This window comes from Nyctibius grandis, chromosome 2 (genome assembly GCF_013368605.1).
Source record: "Nyctibius grandis isolate bNycGra1 chromosome 2, bNycGra1.pri, whole genome shotgun sequence".
In the NCBI taxonomy this organism is placed as follows: Eukaryota; Metazoa; Chordata; class Aves; order Nyctibiiformes; family Nyctibiidae; genus Nyctibius; species Nyctibius grandis.
The window spans coordinates 126,735,615-126,756,499 of NC_090659.1; the positions used below are offsets into that span (position 1 = coordinate 126,735,615).

A 20,885-nucleotide genomic window follows, 5' to 3' on the forward strand; every position below is an offset into this window, starting at 1 on the left:
GTCCAGGCTTTTCTTAAACCCCTCCAGAGATGGTGACTCCACCACCTCCCTGGGCAGCCCCTTCCAATGGCTAATGACCCTTGCTGAGAAGAAATGCTTCCTAATGGCCAACCTGACCCTCCCCTGGCCAAGCTTGAGGCTGTGTCCTCTTGTCCTAAAAGCCGTGTAGATGTGGTGCTGAGGGCCATGGGTTAGTGGTGGCCTTGGCAGTGCTGGGTTAAGGGATGGACTTGATGACCTTAAAGGTCCTTTCCAACCCAAACCATTCTGTGATTCTATGAGTTTGGGGTGGGACAGAGCAGCAGAGAGGGGGGCGAGAGCCTCCGTACCCCCCCCAGCACCGCAATCGGGTGCCATGTTGTAGAGGACCCCAGGACTGTGCCAGCTGCCCTGTCCTGAGCCAACAGAAAACTTCCAGGCGCTGGGACTGTATTTTATTAGTTTTTTTTTCCCTCAGTTTAATAAACTAGAATAATTTATTTGACAGAACACAGAAACATCACAGATACGGTGGAGAAACCAAAGGAGCAGGTCTGGGTGACCAGTACGAAGGAACCACGTTACAAAAAGAAGTACCACGCTGCCCATCAGCTTCACCCAAAAATAACGAGGGGCAGGGAGGAGGGGGGGCTCAGCTCTGCGCCCTCCCCTGCGCTGGGAGGGGACAGGGCTGTCCCCACGGGTTGCTCTCAGGTGACAACGTTGACCGCAACGGCACAATAAATAGTGAGAACGACCTCTTGGTTGGTTGGGTGGTGGTGGGAGACCCTGGTAGACCCTGGTGGGGGGCCGTGGGGTGTGATGGCTCCAGGGTGGGCACCGCCATGCCGGGGGGCACAAGCATGTGGTGAAACACCGGTTAGGGTGGCAATGTGTTCCCCGTCCCCCAAATAGGTGCTTGACCCCATGCAGGCACAGATGGGGGGGACAACATCGACCAAGGGAGCGGTGCCCACCCGTCTTGATGGCCCCAAACCCCAGTGCTGGATCAAACCTCTGCCGAGGAGCAGCCGGGCTGGGTCCGAGGGACAACGCCAGGCTTGGGAACACATGCAGGAGGGGACAGGTGGTGGGCGAAGGGAGGGGACAAGCCAAGGCACGCGGGTGCCCTTTCCCATGAGCCAGGCGACCTAGAAAAGACCCCCCTCCCCGCTCTGCTGCACCCCCTCCCCGTGGCAAACTGGTGTCGAGACTGGGCTTATAAAACACATAAAAGAGGCAGCTCATAGGAAAGGGCTCGGGGTGCAGAGGGGGGGGGACGGGGAGTGGGGGGCTAAGGCGAGGGGTGCTGGCCCCCCCCTGGCCTCCAGCACCCCTCCAGCCGTGCCCTGCACGGGGAACAGCAGCTCTGGCAGCTGGATGAGGAGCGACAACGTGGCCCGGCTGGAAGGTGACCACCGTTATCGCCGTAGGCTCCCGGTAACGGGGAGAAACCAAAATTAATCGTTATATAAAAGTGAAGCAGCCGGATGAACGGGCGGGTGGCGGTGGCGCGGGGCGAGCTGGCGGGGTTGGGGGGGGCTGCTGGCTTATCTGTCGTTGAGCTGCGGGGAGTTGGTCCGCTCCTCCTCGTCCTCCTTGTCGTCCTTCATGCCTTTGAGTCGCTGGCGGGCGAAGTCTTCGAAGACGATGTCGTCGTCGCTAGCGGAGACACGAGGGAAGAGGGGCTTTACCGGGGTGGGGGGGACACGGGGTGGGCGAGGAGTGCGGGATTTTGGGCTCCCTACCCCAAAAAAAGCCCCCAAAATAAGTGGTTGCCTCGCTGAGCGAGGTGTTGGCAGCCCGTGGTGTCACCAGGGCCATCGACACCGTTTGGCTCCGCTCCTCGGGGACCTCAACCCCACAGAGAGCGGCTGGGTTGGTGGAACCCTGCAAACACCCTCCCCAAAACCAGTTATCCCAGCAACAGCATCCCCATCCCCGGGGACTCCACGGGGACATCCCCCTCCTCACCGCACCATCCTGGTGGGCGTTTTCTCCTGGGTGGTTCTTGGGGTGGGGGGAGCCACGCAGGGAGATGGTGAGGGAGGAGAGTGGTGAGATGGGCACGACACATGGTATGAGTTACGTGCGTGGGGTTAACCACCGTGTGCCCATCCCACGGCATGGCACGGCACGGGTTAGTGGGTTAGGAGGTGCCATGAAACCTCCATCAACACCTCGTGGTCCCACACAGACCCCCATGGGGTGGGTTTTTTTTGGTCTCTTACTTGGTGTCGAGCTCTATCAGGTTCGTATCTATGGGCGCTTCGTTCTCTGGAACTGCACGGAGGGAAATATGGGTTAGTCACTGCAGACACCGGGGTTGTCACCGCTGTCCCACCATGTGGGTGAGACCACCCCCCAGGGTTTGGTCATGGGGACACCTCCGTGGTTTTAGCCCCAGGACTTGCTGCCCCGTGAAAGGGTTGCCATGGGCTCCATGGGGGCTAAAAATCTCCGTTGGCCACCATGCCGCCGCGCTGGCACGGGTGGGGTGGAAGCATTTCTTCTCAGCAAGGGTCATTAGAACGGGATGCTCAGGGAGGTGGTGGAGTCACCATCTCTAGAGGGGTTTAAAAGCCGTGTAGATGTGGTGCTGAGGGACATGGGTTAGTGGTGGCCTTGGCAGTGCTGGGTTAAGGGTTGGACTCGATGGTCTTAAAGGTCCTTTCCAACCAAAAGCTCCTTTCCAAGCATTTCTTCTCAGCAAGGGTCATTAGCCATTGGAAGGGGCTGCCCAGGGAGGTGGTGGAGTCACCATCTCTGGAGGGGTTGAAGAAAAGCCTGGACATGGCACTTAGTGCCCTGGTCTAGTTGCCATGGTGGTGTCAGGGCAATGGTTGGACTCGATGAGCCCAGAGGGCTCTTCCAACCTCATTGATTCTGTGGGATTCTGGGGGAGTGGGCTGACCCCTCTGCCCCCCCCCAACACCACCCCAAAGCGGGGCTGCCCCACACCCGGGGTCGCACACTCACCGTCCCGGTGTGCCGGTTCCTCTTTGGGTTTGGGATGCATCAACGTGAAGGGCAGCTCCACCGCGACGTCGCTGCAAGAGACGCTGGGGTGAAGCACGGGGCTGCCTGCGCTTCGTGGGCAAATTTTGGGGGGGGGCACAGCAGCCCCCCACATTTCAGCTGCCAAGAAGACCCCAAAGCCGGGCAAAAACTTGTATTATCCTCCGTGGAGCCCCTCTATGGCTATCGCGCTTCTTGATGGAGCTTGACCCCATGGTTTGGGATCAGCACAAATTCCCCCACCAGCAGCTCGAGGGCACGAGGAGGGGATGGGGTAGGACCAAGCTCTGCCTCTTCCACCTCCTTGGCATCCCCCCGGGCATGGGGAGCGGGCACGGGTGGGTGCCAGGAGCCCTGGTCCCCGTGGGGACCCATGTGAGGATGGAGACGGGGAAAGCTTTTGGCTTCAGGTGAGCTGGTGACCCCAAGGGCGGTGGCATCCCGAGGATGGAGATGCCACCATGTGGGGTGGGGGTGGCAGCGGAGGGGACCGAGGGGCCGGGGGGGCTGCAGCGCGGGCGTTACCTGGAGGCGAGGTCTCCCAGCAGGCTGGCGTGGGTCAGAGGAGACAACGCGTTAGTCACCGTGCCCCGAGGACGTGTGATCCCCCCACACGCACCTTGGGTCCCCCCCATGCTGCTGAGTCCCACGGGAGGGGACCACGCAACATCCCAGGGTGGGACACGGTGAGGCCGGTGCCAAGCCCAGAGGAGAGCAAGGGAAGCGAGGGGGTGCAGCATGGCGGGGGGTCCCCAACACTCACCCTCCTCGTGACACCACCAGCTTCACCTTCACCTTGTAGGAGACGATAATGCCCAGGATCTCCTTGTTGGCTCCATCTCTTAACCTGGAGGAAGGAGCAGGTGGGGATCAGCCAGGGGATGCCCATGGGGACCACCCGCCCCGTCCTCCCAAAGGTACCCCCACCGGGTCTCCTCCACCCCAAGCATCACCCCTGGAGGAGGAGCTGGATGCCCACCAGGGCTCGGTCCTCCCCCAAGCCCCTCCTCGCGCTGCCAGAGGGAGCAGGAGGCCCAAGGTGGTCGCAGGGGCTCACAGGGTGCTGGAGGCCAGGTTGGTGTCCTCGTGCTTGAGCTTGCCGTCCAGCGCCAGCCCCCGCTTCTCCCGGTTGTTGGCCAGGAAGGGCGTCAGGGTGTAGACTTTGCAGAACGTTGAACTCGGGGCCACCATGTCACTGGGGATGACAGTCACCATCAGCCAGAGCTACAGCTCCCCACCCCATCTCTGACAACCCCATGGGCCACCCTGGACATCTCCATCCCAGCCCCAGCCTGAGGAACATCTCTGTCCCAGCCCCAGCCTAGAGGACATATCCATCCCAACTCCAAACCAAGCCCAGGCATCTCCATCCCATCCCAGCCTGGAGGACATATCCATCCCAACTCCAGATCCAGCCCAGACATCACCACCCCAGCCCCAGCCAGGTGAACATCTCCATCCCAACTCCAGACCCAGCCCAGACATCTCCATCTCCATCCCACCCTGGTGAACATCTCCATCCCAACTCCAGACCCAGCCCAGACATCTCCATCTCCATCCCACCCTGGTGAACATCTCCATCCCAACTCCAGACCCAGCCCAGACATCTCCATCTCCATCCCACCCTGGTGAACATCTCCATCCCAACTCCAGTCCCAGCCCAGGCATCTCCATCCCATCCCAGCCTGGTGAACATCTCCATCTCAACTCCCGACCCAATGCAGCAGACATCTCTGTCCCTGCCACAGCCTGGAGTTCATCTCTGGCCAGGGGGACATGGAGGGTGATGTCCCTCACAATGCCATCGAAAAAAGGGTCTCCATCTCCCCACTCCTCCCACCAGGACCCGCTTGCCAAACCCAACATCCCACTGCTTTGAAGGCATTGGGGGCTGTGTTGGGGCAGGAGTCCTCCAAGGCTCCTCCGAGGTCCCCGGGGCCCCTTGTGATGTCCCCGAGCAGCAGATACTCACTCGGCGTCCTCCACGGCCACCGGGCACTTGTACTGGGCGGTGTTGAAGAGGCAGATGTCAGCGTACTGGCGCACTGGGGCGAGAGGTGGCGAGAGGGGGGTGAGGGAGGGTCCCCGTGGGGACGGGGACGGCAGCCGGGGGGTGCGAAGCCACGCTCCTCACCTGGCCACGCTCCTCACCTGAGATTTTGATCTTCTTCACCGTCTTGTTGGTGTTGTTGGTGACATGGACGTTGACGCTGATGGGTTCTCCGTGGTAGTAGATCTGCAGGGAGCCAAGGAGGGGGGACGGTGAGGTCCCTGTCCTCGCTGGGGTCATACCCCGGTGTCCCCTCCTCAGTCCTCACCCACCTCCTTGTCCAGGGACGCCTCGAGGTGCAGCGGTTTGTCGGACATGAGGAACTGCCGGGTGGTCTCGGCCATGGGCTGGGGGCCGGGGCGCTCTGGTGCGTACTGGACCTTACGGATGACCAGGCGCACCGAGTTCCTGCGGGGAGACGGCGAGAGGAGAGCCCAGGCGTCCCGCTGCCTGCAGGCAGCTCTGCCCACCCGCTGCCCTCTCTCTCTTGGCCCGTTTTGGGGGCAAATCCCTCTTTTCTTCTGGCCTGCTGGGTCAGGAGGAGGATGGCATGGGAGGTCCGGGCTGGATGCCCACCTCACCTGGGTTGCCACGGGGCAGCCCCACGGCCGTGCCAGGCTGCCTGCGTGGCCCCGTGTCACGGCAGGGCTGGGCTCCTTGCCTGCAGCGCAGTGGTGGATGTCTCCAGCCCAAGCCCTAGATCTTGTCTCACCCATCCCTACCCTGGAAAGCATCTTCATCCCAGCTCCAGCCTGGAGAATGTCTCTGTCCCTGCCCCGGGGAACATCTCCATCCCAGCCCCAGCCTGGAGGACATCTCCATCCCAGCCCCATCCTGGAGGACATCTCCGTCCCAGCCCCAGCCTGGAGGACATCTCTATCCCAGGCCAGCCTTGAGAACATCTCCATCCCAGCCCCAACCTAGAGGACATCTCCATCCCAGCCCCATCCTGGAGGACATCTCCGTCCCAGCCCCAGCCTGGAGGATGTCTCCATCCCAGCCCCAACCTAGAGGACATCTCCGTCCCAGCCCCAGCCTGGAGAACATCTCCGTCCCAGTTCCATCCTGGTGAACATCATCATCCCAACTCCAGCCTGGATGACATCTCCATTCCTACCCTAAGGGACACCTCTGCCCCAGCCTGGAGGACACCTCCATCCCAGCCCCAGCCTGGAGGATATCTCCATCCCAGCCCCAACCTAGGGGACATCTCCATCCCAGCCCCAACCTAGGGGACATCTCCATCCCAGCCCCATCATGGAGGACATCTCCATCCCAGCCCCAGCCTGGAGGACATCTCCATCTCAGCCCCAACCTAGAGGACATCTCCATCCCAGCCCCATCATGGAGGACATCTCCATCTCAGCCCCAGCCTAGAGGACATCTCCGTCCCAGCCCCATCATGGAGGACATCTCCATCCCAGCCCCATCCTGGAGAACATCTCCGTCCCAGTTCCATCCTGGTGAACATCATCATCCCAACTCCAGCCTGGACGACATCTCCATTCCTACCCCTAAGGGACACCTCTGCCCCAGCCTGGAGGACATCTCCATCCCAGCCCCAACCTAGAGGACATCTCCATCCCAGCCCCAACCTAGAGGACATCTCCATCCCAGCCCCATCATGGAGGACATCTCCATCCCAGCCCCATCCTGGAGAACATCTCCGTCCCAGTTCCATCCTGGTAACATCATCATCCCAACTCCAGCCTGGATGACATCTCCATTCCTACCCTAAGGGACACCTCTGCCCCAGCCTGGAGGACATCTCCATCCCAGCCCCAACCTAGAGGACATCTCCATCCCAGCCCCAACCTAGAGGACATCTCCATCCCAGGCCCATCCTGGAGGACATCTCCGTCCCAGCCCCAGCCTGGAGGATGTCTCCATCTCAGCCACAACCTAGAGGACATCTCCATCCCAGCCCCAGCCTGAAGAACATCTCCGTCCCAGTTCCATCCTGGTAAACATCATCATCCCAACTCCAGCCTGGACGACATCTCCATTCCTACCCTAAGGGACACCTCTGCCCCAGCCTAGAGGACATCTCCATCCCAGCCCCAACCTGGAGGACATCTCCATCTCAGCCCCAACCTAGAGGATACCTCCATCCCAGCCCCAGCCTGGAGAACATCTCCATCCCAGCTCCATCCTGGTGAACGTGATCATCCCAGCTCCAGCCTAGCAAACATCTCTGCCCTAGCCCCATCGTGGAGGATATCTCCATCCCAGCCCCATCCTGGAGGACATCTCCATCCCAGCCCCATCCTGGAGGACACCTCCATCCCAGCCACATCATGGAGGACATCTCCATCCCAGCCCCATCCTGGAGGACACCTCCATCCCAGCCCCATCTCACCCCCTGTGGGTAGCACACCGGGGTGCCCCTTCCCCACTGCTGGGTCACAGCCCCTGCCAGCACCCTGCTGCTGCTGCTCCCACCTGGGCTGGATGGATCCTCTCTGCTCACCTCTTGTGGATCTTCTCCTCCAGGTTCTCCGCACAGAAAGCTTTGACCTCATAGTCCACACCGCAGGCCTGGAGACCAGGAGGGGGCAGAGAAGGAGGCAGAGAAACCCCTTTGCACCCCCCCAAAGGGGTGACCCCAACCAATGGCCGGTCACCACTGCCTGGTGGCCACAAGGACAGGTGGACCTTACCTTCCCCGTGTCCTCTGGACCCGGCTGCAGCGTGACGGAGCAAGGCAGGTTGGGGGGGATCTGAAGAGGAAAAGGGGGGTCAGGAGCAGGACCCCCATCCCTGGGGGTTGGAGACCCTCGGAGACCCACAGCATCACGGGTCCTGCTCAGGGCATGGACCCCCTGCGCCAACACCCACCCCGTGCCTCAGTTGAGATCCACCAACAGAAGCTACATCTTCATCATGGGTGGCAGCAGCTCACCTCCAACCATGACCCTACAGGGCCGGAGGGGACCCCAATGTCCCCAGGGAGGTGTCACCATCCCCTTGGTGGCAAGGGAAGAGCGCCCAGGAGCTGTCACCCTACCTCGAAGGTGAAGGGGTAGGCATGCTCGCCCAGCTTCTTGATCAGCCGCTCCTGCAGCCGCGTCAGGGGCTTCTTCTCCTCAGGGACCGGGGGGAAGGCCTGGGCGTTGGCCACGAAGAGGTCCTTGCGGAAGGTCAGCCCCAGCACGTCCAGGTCCTCGCGGCCGTAGCGGAAGGCGCAGGTCAACGTCACGAAGACTGGAGAGGGTGACAAGGGGTGGAGGTGGGTGGTAGGGTGGCATCACGGCGTGGTGGCGTCATGGCGTGGTGGTGTCATGGTGTGGTGGTGTCGTGGTGTGGTGGTATCATGGCATGGTCACATCATGGTGTGGTGGTGTCATGGCGTGGTGGTATCATGGCATGTGGTGGCATCACCACATCATGGTGTGATGGCATCATGGTGTGGTGACATTATGGCATGGTGGTGTCATGGCATGGTCACATCATGGTGTGGTGGTGTCATGGCGTGGTGGTATCATGGCATGTGGTGGCATCACCACATCATGGTGTGATGGTATCATGGGATGGTGACATCATGGCATGGTGGCATCATGGTGTTGTGGCATCATGGTGTGGTGGCATCATGATGGTATCATGGTGTGGTGGCATCATGGTGTGATGGCATCACGGTGTGGTGACATCATGGTACGGTGGCATCATGGTGTGGTGGCATCATGGTGTGGTGTCATCACGGTGTGGTGACATCATAGCATGGTGGTATCATGGGGCAATGACATCATGGCATGGTGGCATTGTGGTGTGGTGGCATCATGGTGTGGTGGCATCACGGTGCAGTGGTATCATGGTGTGGTGGCATCATGGCATGGTGACACCATGGCATGATGGCATCATGGTATGGTGGCATCATGGCTCATCCCAGTCCCACCAACACTGGGATGCGGTGGTGGCTCCCAGGAGGTGCCATGGTGGGGAGATGGGGACACAGCCCGGGGACCAGCCAGATGTGTCTTGGGGTGCCCACCACAGGACAGGGCACCCGCCATGGGGACAGGGGGCTGGAAAATGCCACCTGAGGGCCCAGAGATGCCAACGCCAGGGCAGGACTTCACAGGGACACCAGTTGTCCCCTCTGGTGGTGCCACCTCCGTGGCCCCAGGCACGAGGGTCCCGAGGGGAGCCATTACCTTTTCTCTCCTTCAGGTACTCGGGGTCCACCAGCACCACTCCGTCTGCGAGGGAACACCGCAGGGTCAGGGGACACGCCGGCAGGGACAGGGGGGACACGGCAGGGTTGGGGGGGGACACTGGAGGGGCTGGGGGGGGACACGCTGGCAGGGTCAAGGGGACACGCCAGCAGGGTTGGGGGGGGACGTGTGACATATAGAGGCATCGCCCCAGAGCTGCTGGGGGGTGACACAGTGGCAGGAGAGGGACAAAGACACGGGGAAGGGGGGGCTCAAGGGACCCCAGCCCACCCCGGTGCGTCCCCCACCCACGGGAGGTCCCCACCCCACGTACCCACGGGGTCCACCACGTCGATGTGGTCCACGAAGTCCCTCTTGCCCAGGTAGACGGTGAGCTGTGGGGAGGGACGGGGTGTCACGGGTGCCCAGAGCTCAGGGTGGGGGGTCCTGGGGTCCCATCACCCCCACAGTCCCCACGTCCCACCCCGTCCCTGTGGCACCCACAAGCTGGTGGCACCCCCAGCCCCAGGCAATGCCTGGAAGCCATCCAGATGTCCCCAGACCTGGTGGCATCTGGAGGTACTTGGCATGTGGGGACATTTGGGTGCAGGTGAAGCCCCAGCTGGGACCTCATGGGCTTGTCCCCGTGGCGTCACCGTCCCAGCTTTCTCCTGATGGGGAAACTGAGGCACGGAGCACAGCAGGAGCATCATCCCAGGGGGACACTGGAGGGGACACCAGCTCCAAGCCCTGGCAACTCCGCCACCAACTGACCCCCCTGACCTTAGGCAACCCCCCCCAACCCTCCCGTGCCTCAGTTTCCCTTCCTGCCAGCTTGGCAGGATGCTCAGGCATCCTTGTGGGGCATCTTTGGGGTCTGGGTACGTGCCTGTCCCCCCCACCCTGGCTCTGCTCACAGGATCTGGTGGGGGGTCACCCCAGGAAGCACCAGGTCACCCCCCACCTCCCCGGGGAGCCACCAGCCCCCCGCTTACCTTCCCGTTGGGACTGGCTTTCTTAAACACCCTGCAAAAGAGCAAAGCGGGGGGGGGGGTTAGCGGCTGGGGGGCACCCATGGGTGCTACGGGACGCGTTCGCATCACACCAGGGCGGCACCAGGTTGGGTGATGGCACCTGACCCCATGTGACCATGTAGTGCTCGGCAGCCCCAGCCCCGTGCCTCAGTTTACCTCCCGGGGGGGGTTGCGGTGGGGCTGGGCGAGGGTCTGTACTGAACCCTAAATTCTTGGCTGTGAGGGTGGTGAGAGCCTGGCCCAGGTTGCCCAGAGAAGCTGTGGCTGCCCCCTCCCTGGCAGTGTTCAAGGCCACGTTGGATGGGGCTGGGAGCAACCTGGTCTGGTGGAAGGTGTCCCTGCCCATGGCAGGGGGTTGGAACTGGATGGGCTTTAAGGTCCCTTCCCACCCAAACCAGTCTGTGATTCTGTGGTTCTGTGCAAGGTGCCATGCAAGGTGCCCATGCAAAGGCCCTGCCATACAAGGTGCCGTGCAAGGTGCCGTGCACGGTGTAGTACAAGGTGTAGTACAAGGTGCCACACAAAGGCCCTGCCGTGCATGGTGCCATGCAAGGCCCTGCATGCAAGATGTTGTGCAAGGTGAGGTGCAAAGGCCCTGCCATGCAAGGTGCCATGCAAAGGCCCTGCCACACAAGAAGCCGTGTGAGATGCCATGCAAAGGCCCTGACATACAAGGTGCCATGCAAAGGCCCCACTGTGCCAGGTGCGGTGTAAGATCCTGTGCAAGGTGCCACGCAAAGGCCCTGCTCTGCAAGGCACCATGCAAAGGCCCTGACATTCAAAGTGCCTTGCGAGGTGCTGTGCAAGGTGTAGTACAAGGTGCCATGCAAAGGCCCCACTGTGCAAGGTGCGGTGTAAGATCCTGTGCAAGGTGCCACACAAAGGCCCTACCATGCACGGTGCCATGCAAGGCCCTGCATGGAAGATGTCGTGCAAGGTGCAGTGCAAAGGCCCTGCATACAAGGTGCCGTGCAAGGTGCTGTGCAAGGTGTAGTACAAGGTGCCGTGCAAAGGCCCTACTGTGCAAGGTGCCACACAAAAGCCCTGCCGTGCAGGGTGCCATGCAAGGCCCTGCATGCAAGGTGCTGTGCAAGGTATCCATGCAAAGGCCCTGCCACACAAGAAGCCGTGCGAGGTGCCACACAAAGGCCCTGCCGTGCAAGGCACCATGCGAAGGCCCTGACATTCAAGGTGCCGTGCAAGGTGCTGTGCAAGGTGCCCATGCAAAGGCCCTGCCATACAAGAAGCTGTGAGAGGTGCCACGCAAAGGCCCTGTCGTGCAAGTGCTGCACAAGAGGCCATGCAAGGTGCCACACAAAGGCCCTGACATACAAGGTGCCGTACAAGATGTAGTACAAGGTGCCCATGCAAAGGCCCTGCTGTGCAAGGTGCCACACAAAGGCCATGCCATACAAGATGCCGTCCAAGGCACTGTGCAAAGGCCCTGTCGTGCAAGGTGCCGTGCGAGGTGCTGTGTGAGGTGTCACACAAAGGCCCCACTGTGCAAGGTGCCCTGCAGAGGCCCTGCCATACAAGGTGCCGTGAAAGATGCCATGCAAGATGCCACACAAAGGCCCTGCCGTTCACAGTACCACACAAGATGCCGTGTAAGGTGCCACACAAAGGCTCTGCTGTGCAAGGTGCCCATGCAAAGGGCCTGCCATACAAGATGTCATCCAAGGCGCTGTGCAAAGGCCCTGTCGTGCAAGGTGCTGTGCGAGGTGCCACACAAAGGCCCTGCACTGCAAGGCACCATGTGAAGGCCCTGACATTCAAGGCGCCATGCAAGGTGTCACACAAAGGCCCTGCTGCGCAAGGTGCCGTGCAAAGGCCCCAGAATCACAGAATCAATGAGGTTGGAAGAGACCTCTGGGCTCATCGAGTCCAACCATTGCCCTGACACCACCATGGCAACTAGACCAGGGCACTAAGTGCCATGTCCAGTCTTTTCTTAAACCCCTCCAGAGATGGTGACTCCACCACCTCCCTGGGCAGCCCCTTCCAATGGCTAATGACCCTTGCTGAGAAGAAATGCTTCCTCATGTCCAACCTGACCCTCCCCTGGCCAAGCCTGAGGCTGTGTCCTCTTGTCCTATCGCTGGTTGCCTGGGAGAAGAGGCCGACTCCCACTCCACTACACCCTCCCTTCAGGTAGTTGTAGACTGCACTAAGGTCACCTCTGAGCCTCCTCTTCTCCAGGCTAAACAACCCCAGCTCCCTCAGCCGTTCCTCAGATGGGCACCCATGGGGCACGCACCCTGACACCACCACGATGGGCACCAGCCCAAAGCCTGCAGGCAGCAGAGCCACATCCCAGCACCCAGCCACCTTCCAGCACCGTCCTCTTGATTTATGGCTTTAATTTGTTTGTCATTAGTTGAAAGTAAATTAAAACTCAGGTTTGCGCCGCACACACGGATATTAAAAAGGGGGTTGGGGTGAGGCTGTGCCATCGTGGCACGGCAGCTCCCCCAGGATGGGGACAGGAACGAGCCCTGCGGGTGCCCGGGGAGCTGGCAGCAGCGTGGGACCACGGGGACACATCACCCAGGACGGGGACACCCCAAGGGATGACCCCCCACCCCGGGATGCTGGCACCCGCCGTGGCTGTGGGGTGACGGTCCCCACCATCACCTCTGCCCCACGGGATGTGGGGCGCAGGGATGGACCCCAAAGCCACCGGAGAGGCGAGGAGAGGCCAGGGTGCTCCTGTCCCCAGGGCGCTCCTGTCCCTGGGGACCGTAACGGTGGCAATGGGGTGGGACACACCGGGCAGCCACGGGCCCCGTGCCAGGGGACACGTGGGGACACGCCAGGAGGGTCCTCGCATGGCCAAGTGCAGGTGGGTTGGTCCCATGTCCTCGGCAGGAGCATCCATGGACCTGCTGCGTGCACTGGGGTGTCCCTTGTCCCTGTGCCTGCATGCCAGGGCCACCCTCACCCCTATGCTGGGGTGACCCTCACCCCCGTGCCCACATGCCAGGGTGACCCTCACCCCCGTGCCCACGTACAGGCGTGACCCTCACGCTCACACCGATGCTGGGGTGACCCCACATCCCTGCATCCCCATGTCCCCACGTCCCTGCATCCCCATGTCCCCAGGTGAGATGGCAGAGCTTTCCCACGGGTGGGATGCTCCTCTGCCAGCCTGTCACCCCATGTCACCCACCCCGGGGACCAGCACCCAGGGGAGACCCCGGAGAGGGCTCGGTGTGCCGCATCCTGACCCCGAGCCGTGCTGGGAAGCTCCGGGGACCACGGGCAAAGGATGGAGGCTGCCAGGACCCCCCCTGGGGACGCTGGCTCCTGCCCGGCCCTCGTCACGCTAACGAACCCGCTAATGAGGCCGGGTGAAGGCGAGATCGATGGCGGGCGCCGAGCAGGGAACCATCGCTCCCCGCGCCGCCCCAGCACCCGCTCGCCGTGGCCCCACACCGGTGGCACGAGCCCCACCGCAGCCCCACGCTATGGGGCAGGATTGGGGCATGGCCCCATGGCGATGGGTGCAGGAGCCTGGGCTGGACCCACATGATGGGTGCGGGAGCCCCACAGAGCCCGAGACCCACATGAGCCCACGCTATGGGTGCAGGAGCCCCCCAGAGCCCCATACCATGGGTGCAGGAGCCCTACAGAGCCCAAGACCCACATGAGCCCATGCTATGGGTGCAGGAGCCTGGACTGACCCAAAATATGGGTGCAGAAGCCCTGCGCAGCCCCACATTATGGGTGTAGAGCCCCACAGAGCCTGAGACCCACATGGCCCCATGGCTATGGGTGCAGGAGCCCCACCTGATGGGTGCAGGAGCCCCACAGAGCCCCACACCATGGGTGCAGGAGTCCTGCACAGCCCCACATTATGGGTGCAGAAGCCCCACAGAGCCCAAGACCCACATGGCACCATGGCTATGGGTGCAGGAGCCTGGGCTGGCCCATAATATGGGTGCAGGAGTCCTGCTTGGCCCCACATTATGGGTGCAGGAGACCCACAGAGCCCAAGACCCACATGAGCCCACGCTATGGGTGCAGGAGCTCCCCAGAGCCCCATACCATGGGTGCAGGAGCCCTACAGAGCCCAAGACCCACATGAGCCCACGCTATGGGTGCAGGAGCCTGGGCTGGCCCATAATATGGGTGCAGGAGTCCTGCTTGGCCCCACATTATGGGTGCGGGAGTCCCACAGAGCCTGAGACCCACATGGCCCCATGGCTATGGGTGCAGGAACCTGGGTTGGACCCACGCTATGAGTGCAGGAGGCCCACAGAGCCCCACACCATGGGTGCAGGAGTCCTGCAGAGCCCCATGTTATGGGTGTAGAGCCCCACAGAGCCTGAGACCCACATGGCCCCATGGTTATGGGTGCAGGAGCCCCACATGATGGGTGCAGGAGCCCCACAGAGCCCCACACCATGGGTGCAGGAGTCCTGCACAGCCCCACATTATGGGTGCAGAAGCCCCACAGAGCCCAAGACCCACATGGCCCCATGGCTATGGGTGCAGGAGATCAGGCTGGCCCATAATATGGGTGCAGGAGTCCTGCTTGGCCCCACATGATGGGTGCAGGAGCCCCACAGAGCCCAAGACCCACATGGCCCCATGGCGATGGGTGCAGGAGCCTGGGCTGGACCCACACTATGGGTGCAGGAGCCCTACAGAGCCCCATGTTATGGGTGCAGGAGCCCCACAGAGCCCAAGACCCACATGAGCCCATGCTATGGGCGCAGGAGCCTGGACTGGCCCAAAATATGGGTGCAGAAGCCCTGCGCAGCCCCACGTTATGGGTGTAGAGCCCCACAGAGCCCGAGACCCACATGGCCCCATGGCTATGGGTGCAGGAGATCAGGCTGGCCCAAAATATGGGTGCAGGAGTCCTGCTTAGTCCCACACTATGGGTGCAGGAGCCCTGCAGAGCCCCATGTTATGGGTGCAGGAGCCCCACAGAGCCCAAGACCCACATGGCCCCATGGCTATGGGTGCAGGAGCCTGGGCTGGACCCACTTTATGGGTGCAGGAGACTGGGTTGGACCCATGCTATGGGTGCAGGAGCCCCACAGAGCCCAAGACCCACATGGCACCATGGCTATGGGTGCAGGAGCCTGGGCTGGACCCACACTATGGGTGCAGGAGCCCCACAGAGCCCCACACCATGGGTGCAGGAGCCCCACAGAGCCCAAGACCTGCATGGCCCCATGGCTATGGGTGCAGGAGACCAGGCTGGCCCAAAATATGGGTGCACATCCCAGCAGCCAGCTCTGCCCGAAAGCCCCCACGGGAGCGGGGAAGGGGCACGTGGGGACACGATGGCGGGGAAGGGGCACACGGGGACACGGTGGCCTCTCTCCCTTGGTGCCAGGGGGGGGACCCTCTCCCCGCCACCGCTGCCGGATCCGGAGCGAGCGAGGAGGAAGCGCGGAGCCTGCCCTCCCCCTCCAGCCCTTCCTGGTGTCGAAACGCCGGAGACACGAGGCAGGAAGCCACCACCAACGTTGGTTGCCAACCCCAAGGGCCCCCACGCCATGGGCTGGCAGCCCCGGTGCCCCCCAAACCCCCCTGGCACGCTGCCTGCTCCGTTGCCAACCCCAAGTGCCCCCACGCCATGGGCTGGCAGCCCCGATGCCCCCCAAGCCCCGCTGGCACACTGCCTGCTCCTCTGCCCACCCTATCATCGATCCGCTCCCTTAATGAGCTCGTTAGGCACAGGGCCGGGGTAACGATCGCGTTATTTCACGGGTGACAATCGAGCGGGTCCGTGTGATCTCTTGGTGGGGAAGATTTATGCGGGTTTGATTCCCCCCGGCGCGTCGGAGCGGGGTCTGACGGCAACGCCATCGATCGCCTTTGAACTTGGCGTGGAGGAGCCGGGGGTTTTCACGCTAATGGGGCTGGCGGGCAGGTCTAATTAGCCAGCGCCTCGTTAGAAGGGACCTCTGGGGATAACGGAGTCGCCAGCGACCACATCACACAGCTCCGGCAGAACCCCGCGGCGGCGGCCGGTGGCTCCGTGCCAGCCGTGCCGGGAGGAGCCTGGAGCGCCGTGCCAGGGATCCCAAAGCAAGAGCATCCCACAGGCCCAATGCAGCATCCTGCATCCCCATTCATCCCCGCTGCATCCCCACTGCATCCCTGTTGCATCCGCATTGCATCCCCACTGCATCCTAGTTGCATCCCCATTGCATCCCTGTTGTATCCCCACTGCATCCCCACTGCATCCCCGCTGCATACCCGCTGCATCCCCATTGCATCCCCATTGCATCCCTGTTGTATCCCCATTGTATCCCCGTTGCATCCCCATTGCATCCCTGCTTCATCCCCATTGTATCCCTTTTGTATCCCTGTTGTATCTCCACTGCATCCCCACTGCATCCCCACTGCATCCCCGTTGCATCCGCACTGCATCCCCGCTGCATCCCCGCTGCATCCCCACTGTATCCCAGTTGCATCCCCACTGCATCCCCGTTGCATCCCCGTTGCATCCCTGTGGTATCTCCGTTGCATCCCCATTGCATCCCCCTTGTATCCCCGTTGCATCCCCGTTGCATCTCTATTGCATCCCCCGTGGATCCCTGTCGTATCCCTGTCATATCCCTGTTGTATCCCTGTTGTATCCCCATTGCATCCCCGCTGCATCCTCGCTGCATCACCACTGCATCCCCATTACATCCCCACTGCATCCCCCGTGGATCCCTGTTGTATCCTCGTTGTATCCCTGTTGTATCTTCATTGCATCCCCACTGCATCCCCGCTGCATCCCCATTGCATCCCCATTGCATCCCCGTTGCATCCCCATTGCATTCCCATTGCATCCCTGTGGTATCTCCGTTGCATCCCCATTGCATCCCCCTTGTATCCCTGTTGCATCCCCAATGCATCCGTGTTGCATCCCCATTGCATCCCTGCTGGATTCCTGTTGGATCCCAGTTTTATCCCTGTTGCATCCCCGTTTTATCCCTGTTGCATCCCCTCTGCATCCCCATTGTATCCATGTTGTATCCCCATTGCATCCCCACTGCATCCCCATTGCATCCCCATTGCATCCCCACTGCATCCCCATTGCATCCCCGTTGCATCCCCACTGCATCCCCACTGCATCCCTGTTGCATCCCCATTGCATCCCCATTGCATCCCTGTTGCATCCCCGTTGCATCTCTATTGCATCCCCTGTGGATCCCTGTCATATCCGTCATATCCCCGTTGTATCCCTGTTGTATGCCCATTGCATCCCCGCTGCATCCTCGCTGCATCACCACTGCATCCCCATTACATCCCCACTGCATCCCCCGTGGATCCCTGTTGTATCCTCGTTGTATCCCTGTTGTATCTTCATTGCATCCCCACTGCATCCCCGCTGCATCCCCATTGCATCCCCGTTGCATCCCCATTGCATCCCCATTGCATCCCCGTTGCATCCCCATTGCATCCCTGTGGTATCTCTGTTGCATCCCCATTGCATCCCCCTTGTATCCCTGTTGCATCCCCAATGCATCCGTGTTGCATCCCCATTGCATCCCTGCTGGATTCCTGTTGGATCCCCGTTTTATCCCTGTTGCATCCCCTCTGCATCCCCGTTGTATCCATGTTGTATCCCCATTGCATCCCCACTGCATCCCCATTGCATCCCTGTTGCATCCCCATTGTATCCCTGTTGCATCCTTGCTGCATCCCCGCTGCATCCCCGCTGCATCCCCATTGTATCCCCGTTGCATCCCCATTGCATCCCCATTGTATCCCCGTTGCATCCCCATTGCATCCCCATTGCATCCCGGTTGTATCCCCATTGTATCCCCGTTGTATCCCCATTGCATCCCCGCTGCATCCCGCATCCCCTGCCCGGCCTGGCAGCCGCACCCCCCAGCCGGGTCGGAGTGTTGCCGGTTTCCTTGGCAAGGAAGCGCCTTGGCAGGGGGAGCCGGGATGTGTCTGGATCCTGCTCTTATCACCCGAGTTTGTTCTCCAAAGAGTAGCCAGGAAGCAGGAGTGTCCCCTCCCCAGCCACCTTCCAGGGCTCCTTCTCTTCCCCGCAGACATCCAGCCGGGGGGATATGCGGGGCAGAGGGGCAGGATGGGACCACAGCGCCCAGGGGAAGGGTGCTGAGGGGTGCCCGGTGCCAAGCGGGGTGGGCTCTGCCATGCCAGGACCACCACGGTGTCCCCCAGCTCCAGCCTTGACCATTGGGAAACCACCCTTCGCCGTGGCTCAAACCACGGGCCACCAGCCCAGCATCCCGCTGGCCACCCAGCGCGGGGCTTCAAGGGGGGCTCAGTGGCACGGTGCCCCCCAGCATGCCACCCACCGCGGGGACGGCTCCAGCACCCCACGCTCAGGGTTCCCCCGCGCTGAGCACCCAGCAGGGTGACCCCAAACCTCGTGGCACAAACCACGTCACCCACAGACGTTGGGGACTCCAAGAAAAGGGGGGTGGCACCACGCTGGCACCGGAGGAGCTGGCAGAAATGATGGTTTTGGGGTAAATTGGTGGTAAATCGAACCCCCTCGGAGCTTTGGGATGCTGAGCCGGGGGGATGTGGGTGCTGTCGGCCAGGGCAGCAGCACCCAGGCAGCCCGTCCGGCACCCAGTGCTGGGGGGGTCAGCAGGAGCCCCCCCCAAATCCCACCCTGCCACCCCAAAATGCTGCAGCGTTTCTGGAAGGTTCTGCCAAAGCAAGGCCGGACCCCTCCACCCTCATCCTCCTCTCCTGCCATGGGGCACGGCGGTGGCATCGGCTGCACCCGAGCGCCTCGGTCCTCACACCCAGGTGCCATGGGGGGGACCAAGGGGAGGGCAATGCCCATGACGGGATGTCACCCATGGCACCCCCAGACCCCCAATGCATCGGCCCACGCGGGTCACCGTGCCCTCCCGAAATCCCAAAGCCCCTTCCCGGGGTGGGCACCTCGGTGGGTCCATGGTTCACCCCGCGCCCAGGGCGGCCGGAGGGTCCCCCATCCCCCAGGGGTCCCCGGAGGATGACAGCCATGGTGGCGGCTCCCCCGGGACCGAGGCGTCGCGTGCCATCGTGGTCCCCGCGCCACCGGGCCTGGCACGTGCACCCTAAAACCCCCCGAATGCCATGGGGTGGGGACCAGGGCCTGGCTCCTGGGGGTCGCTCCGGGCTCCCACCCAAACCAGGGTGCGGGCAGGGTGCAGGCAGGGTGCAGGCAGGCAGGGTGCGGGGAGGGTGCAGACAGGGTGCAGGCAGGGTGCGGGCAGGGGTGCAGGGAGGGTGCGGGCAGGGTGCAGGGAGGGTGCAGGCAGGGTGCAGGCAGGGAGGGTGCAGACAGGGGTGCGGGGAGGGTGCAGGCAGGGTGCAGGCAGGCAGGGTGCAGGCAGGGTGCAGGCAGGGTGCAGGGAGGGTGCAGGCAGGGTGCAGGCAGGCAGGGTGCAGGGAGGGTGCAGGCAGGGTGCAGGCAGGCAGGGTGCAGGCAGGGTGCAGGGAGGGTGCAGGCAGGGTGCAGGCAGGGTGCGGGCAGGGTGCAGGGAGGGTGCAGGCAGGGTGCAGGGAGCGTGGAGGGAGGGTGCAGGCAGGGTGCAGGCAGGGTGCGGGCAGGGTGCGGGCAGGGTGCGGGCAGGGTGCAGGGAGGGTGCAGGCAGGGTGCAGGCAGGGTGCGGGCAGGGTGCAGGCAGGGTGCAGGCAGGACCCTCTCCCCCAGCCTCCGCGTCCCCCCGTCCCCCTGCAGACCCTCCCAGCAGGGAGGGGACCCCGGTGGGGACCCAGGGGACCCCCCCCACCCCCCCACCCCGGCCAGCTGTGGCCAGATGTTGCGGCCGGGGCCAGGCAGCGCTGACACGGGCAGCGGAGGCGTTCCGCCCCCCCCCCCGCCCCCCGCGCCATCCCGGGGGGCTGTCACCCCCGGGGTGCCCCGTTGTCCCCCCCCCCCCCGGACCCCCCGCCCCACTCACCGGGTGCCTTTGTCTCCCATGGCCCCGCCGCTCCGCGGGCAGCTCCGCCGGGAAGCGCCGACCGGGGCTTGGAAAATTACTGGCCGGGGGGGGCGGAGAGGCGGCGGCGGGGGGGCGGGGGGCTCGGTACGGTCCGGTACGGCCCGGTACGGCTCGGTACGGTCCCGTATGGCTCCGTGTGGCCCGGTACGGCTCGGTACAGCTCTGTACGGCTCCGTATGGCTCGGTACGGCCCGGTACGGCTCGGTAAAGCTCCGTACGGCTCCGTATGGCTCGGTACGGCTCCGGTACGGCTCCGTATGGCTCGGTACGGCCCGGTACGGCTCGGTGCCGCCCGGTACGGCTCGGTACAGCTCCGTATGGCTCCGTATGGTTCGGTCCGGCTCGGTAGAGCTCCGTAAGGCTCGGAAGCGCTCGGCCCGGCTCGGCCCGGCCCCGGTGCGGGCGCTGCCGCCGCCTCCGCCCGCCCCCGAGCGGTGCGGCCCCGGGGCGGGGGGGGGGGGAGGGGGGCGGCACGCGCGGGGCTACCCGGGGCGGGGGAGGGGGGGGGGGGGACACGGGAGGGGACACGGGAGGGGGACGGGGCGGGGAGGGGGGGGGGTGTGTGCACCGCCCTGCGCGCGCGCGCGGGGACCGGGAGGGACCGGAGCGGGGAGGGGCGCCCCCGCGGGCGGGCGGGCGCGCGTGCAGCCGCGGGCACGGGCACACGGGCACCCCCCCGTGTGCACACACCACCCCGAGGGGTCCCATCCCCTAC

At 63.1% G+C, this 20,885-nt stretch overlaps 1 protein-coding gene across 4 annotated transcripts; it reads right to left on the reverse strand.

Annotated features, from left to right (window-relative positions):
* Positions 1-429: 429 nt before the first annotated feature.
* On the reverse strand, positions 430-20,589 carry ARRB1 (arrestin beta 1). Of its 4 annotated transcripts, XM_068419055.1 has the most exons (16): positions 20,129-20,589; positions 10,194-10,224; positions 9,533-9,593; positions 9,199-9,243; positions 8,055-8,251; positions 7,708-7,767; positions 7,518-7,585; positions 5,320-5,455; positions 5,149-5,233; positions 4,970-5,042; positions 4,055-4,192; positions 3,761-3,844; positions 3,523-3,546; positions 2,959-3,029; positions 2,211-2,262; positions 430-1,641 (listed from the first exon to the last, which is right to left on the reverse strand). In XM_068419055.1, the coding sequence occupies exons 1-16, from the start codon at positions 20,146-20,148 to the stop codon at positions 1,530-1,532; spliced, it is 1,257 nt and encodes a 418-aa protein (XP_068275156.1). In that variant the 5' UTR covers positions 20,149-20,589; the 3' UTR covers positions 430-1,529. The 4 variants fall into 4 exon arrangements, with proteins under 4 accessions (XP_068275156.1, XP_068275165.1, XP_068275149.1 ...); XM_068419064.1 differs by lacking the exon at positions 3,523-3,546; XM_068419048.1 differs by lacking the exons at positions 7,518-7,585; positions 7,708-7,767; positions 8,055-8,251; ... (2 more) ...; positions 10,194-10,224; positions 20,129-20,589 and having other exon boundaries at positions 5,320-7,507.
* Between the last annotated feature and the right edge of the window lie 296 nt (positions 20,590-20,885).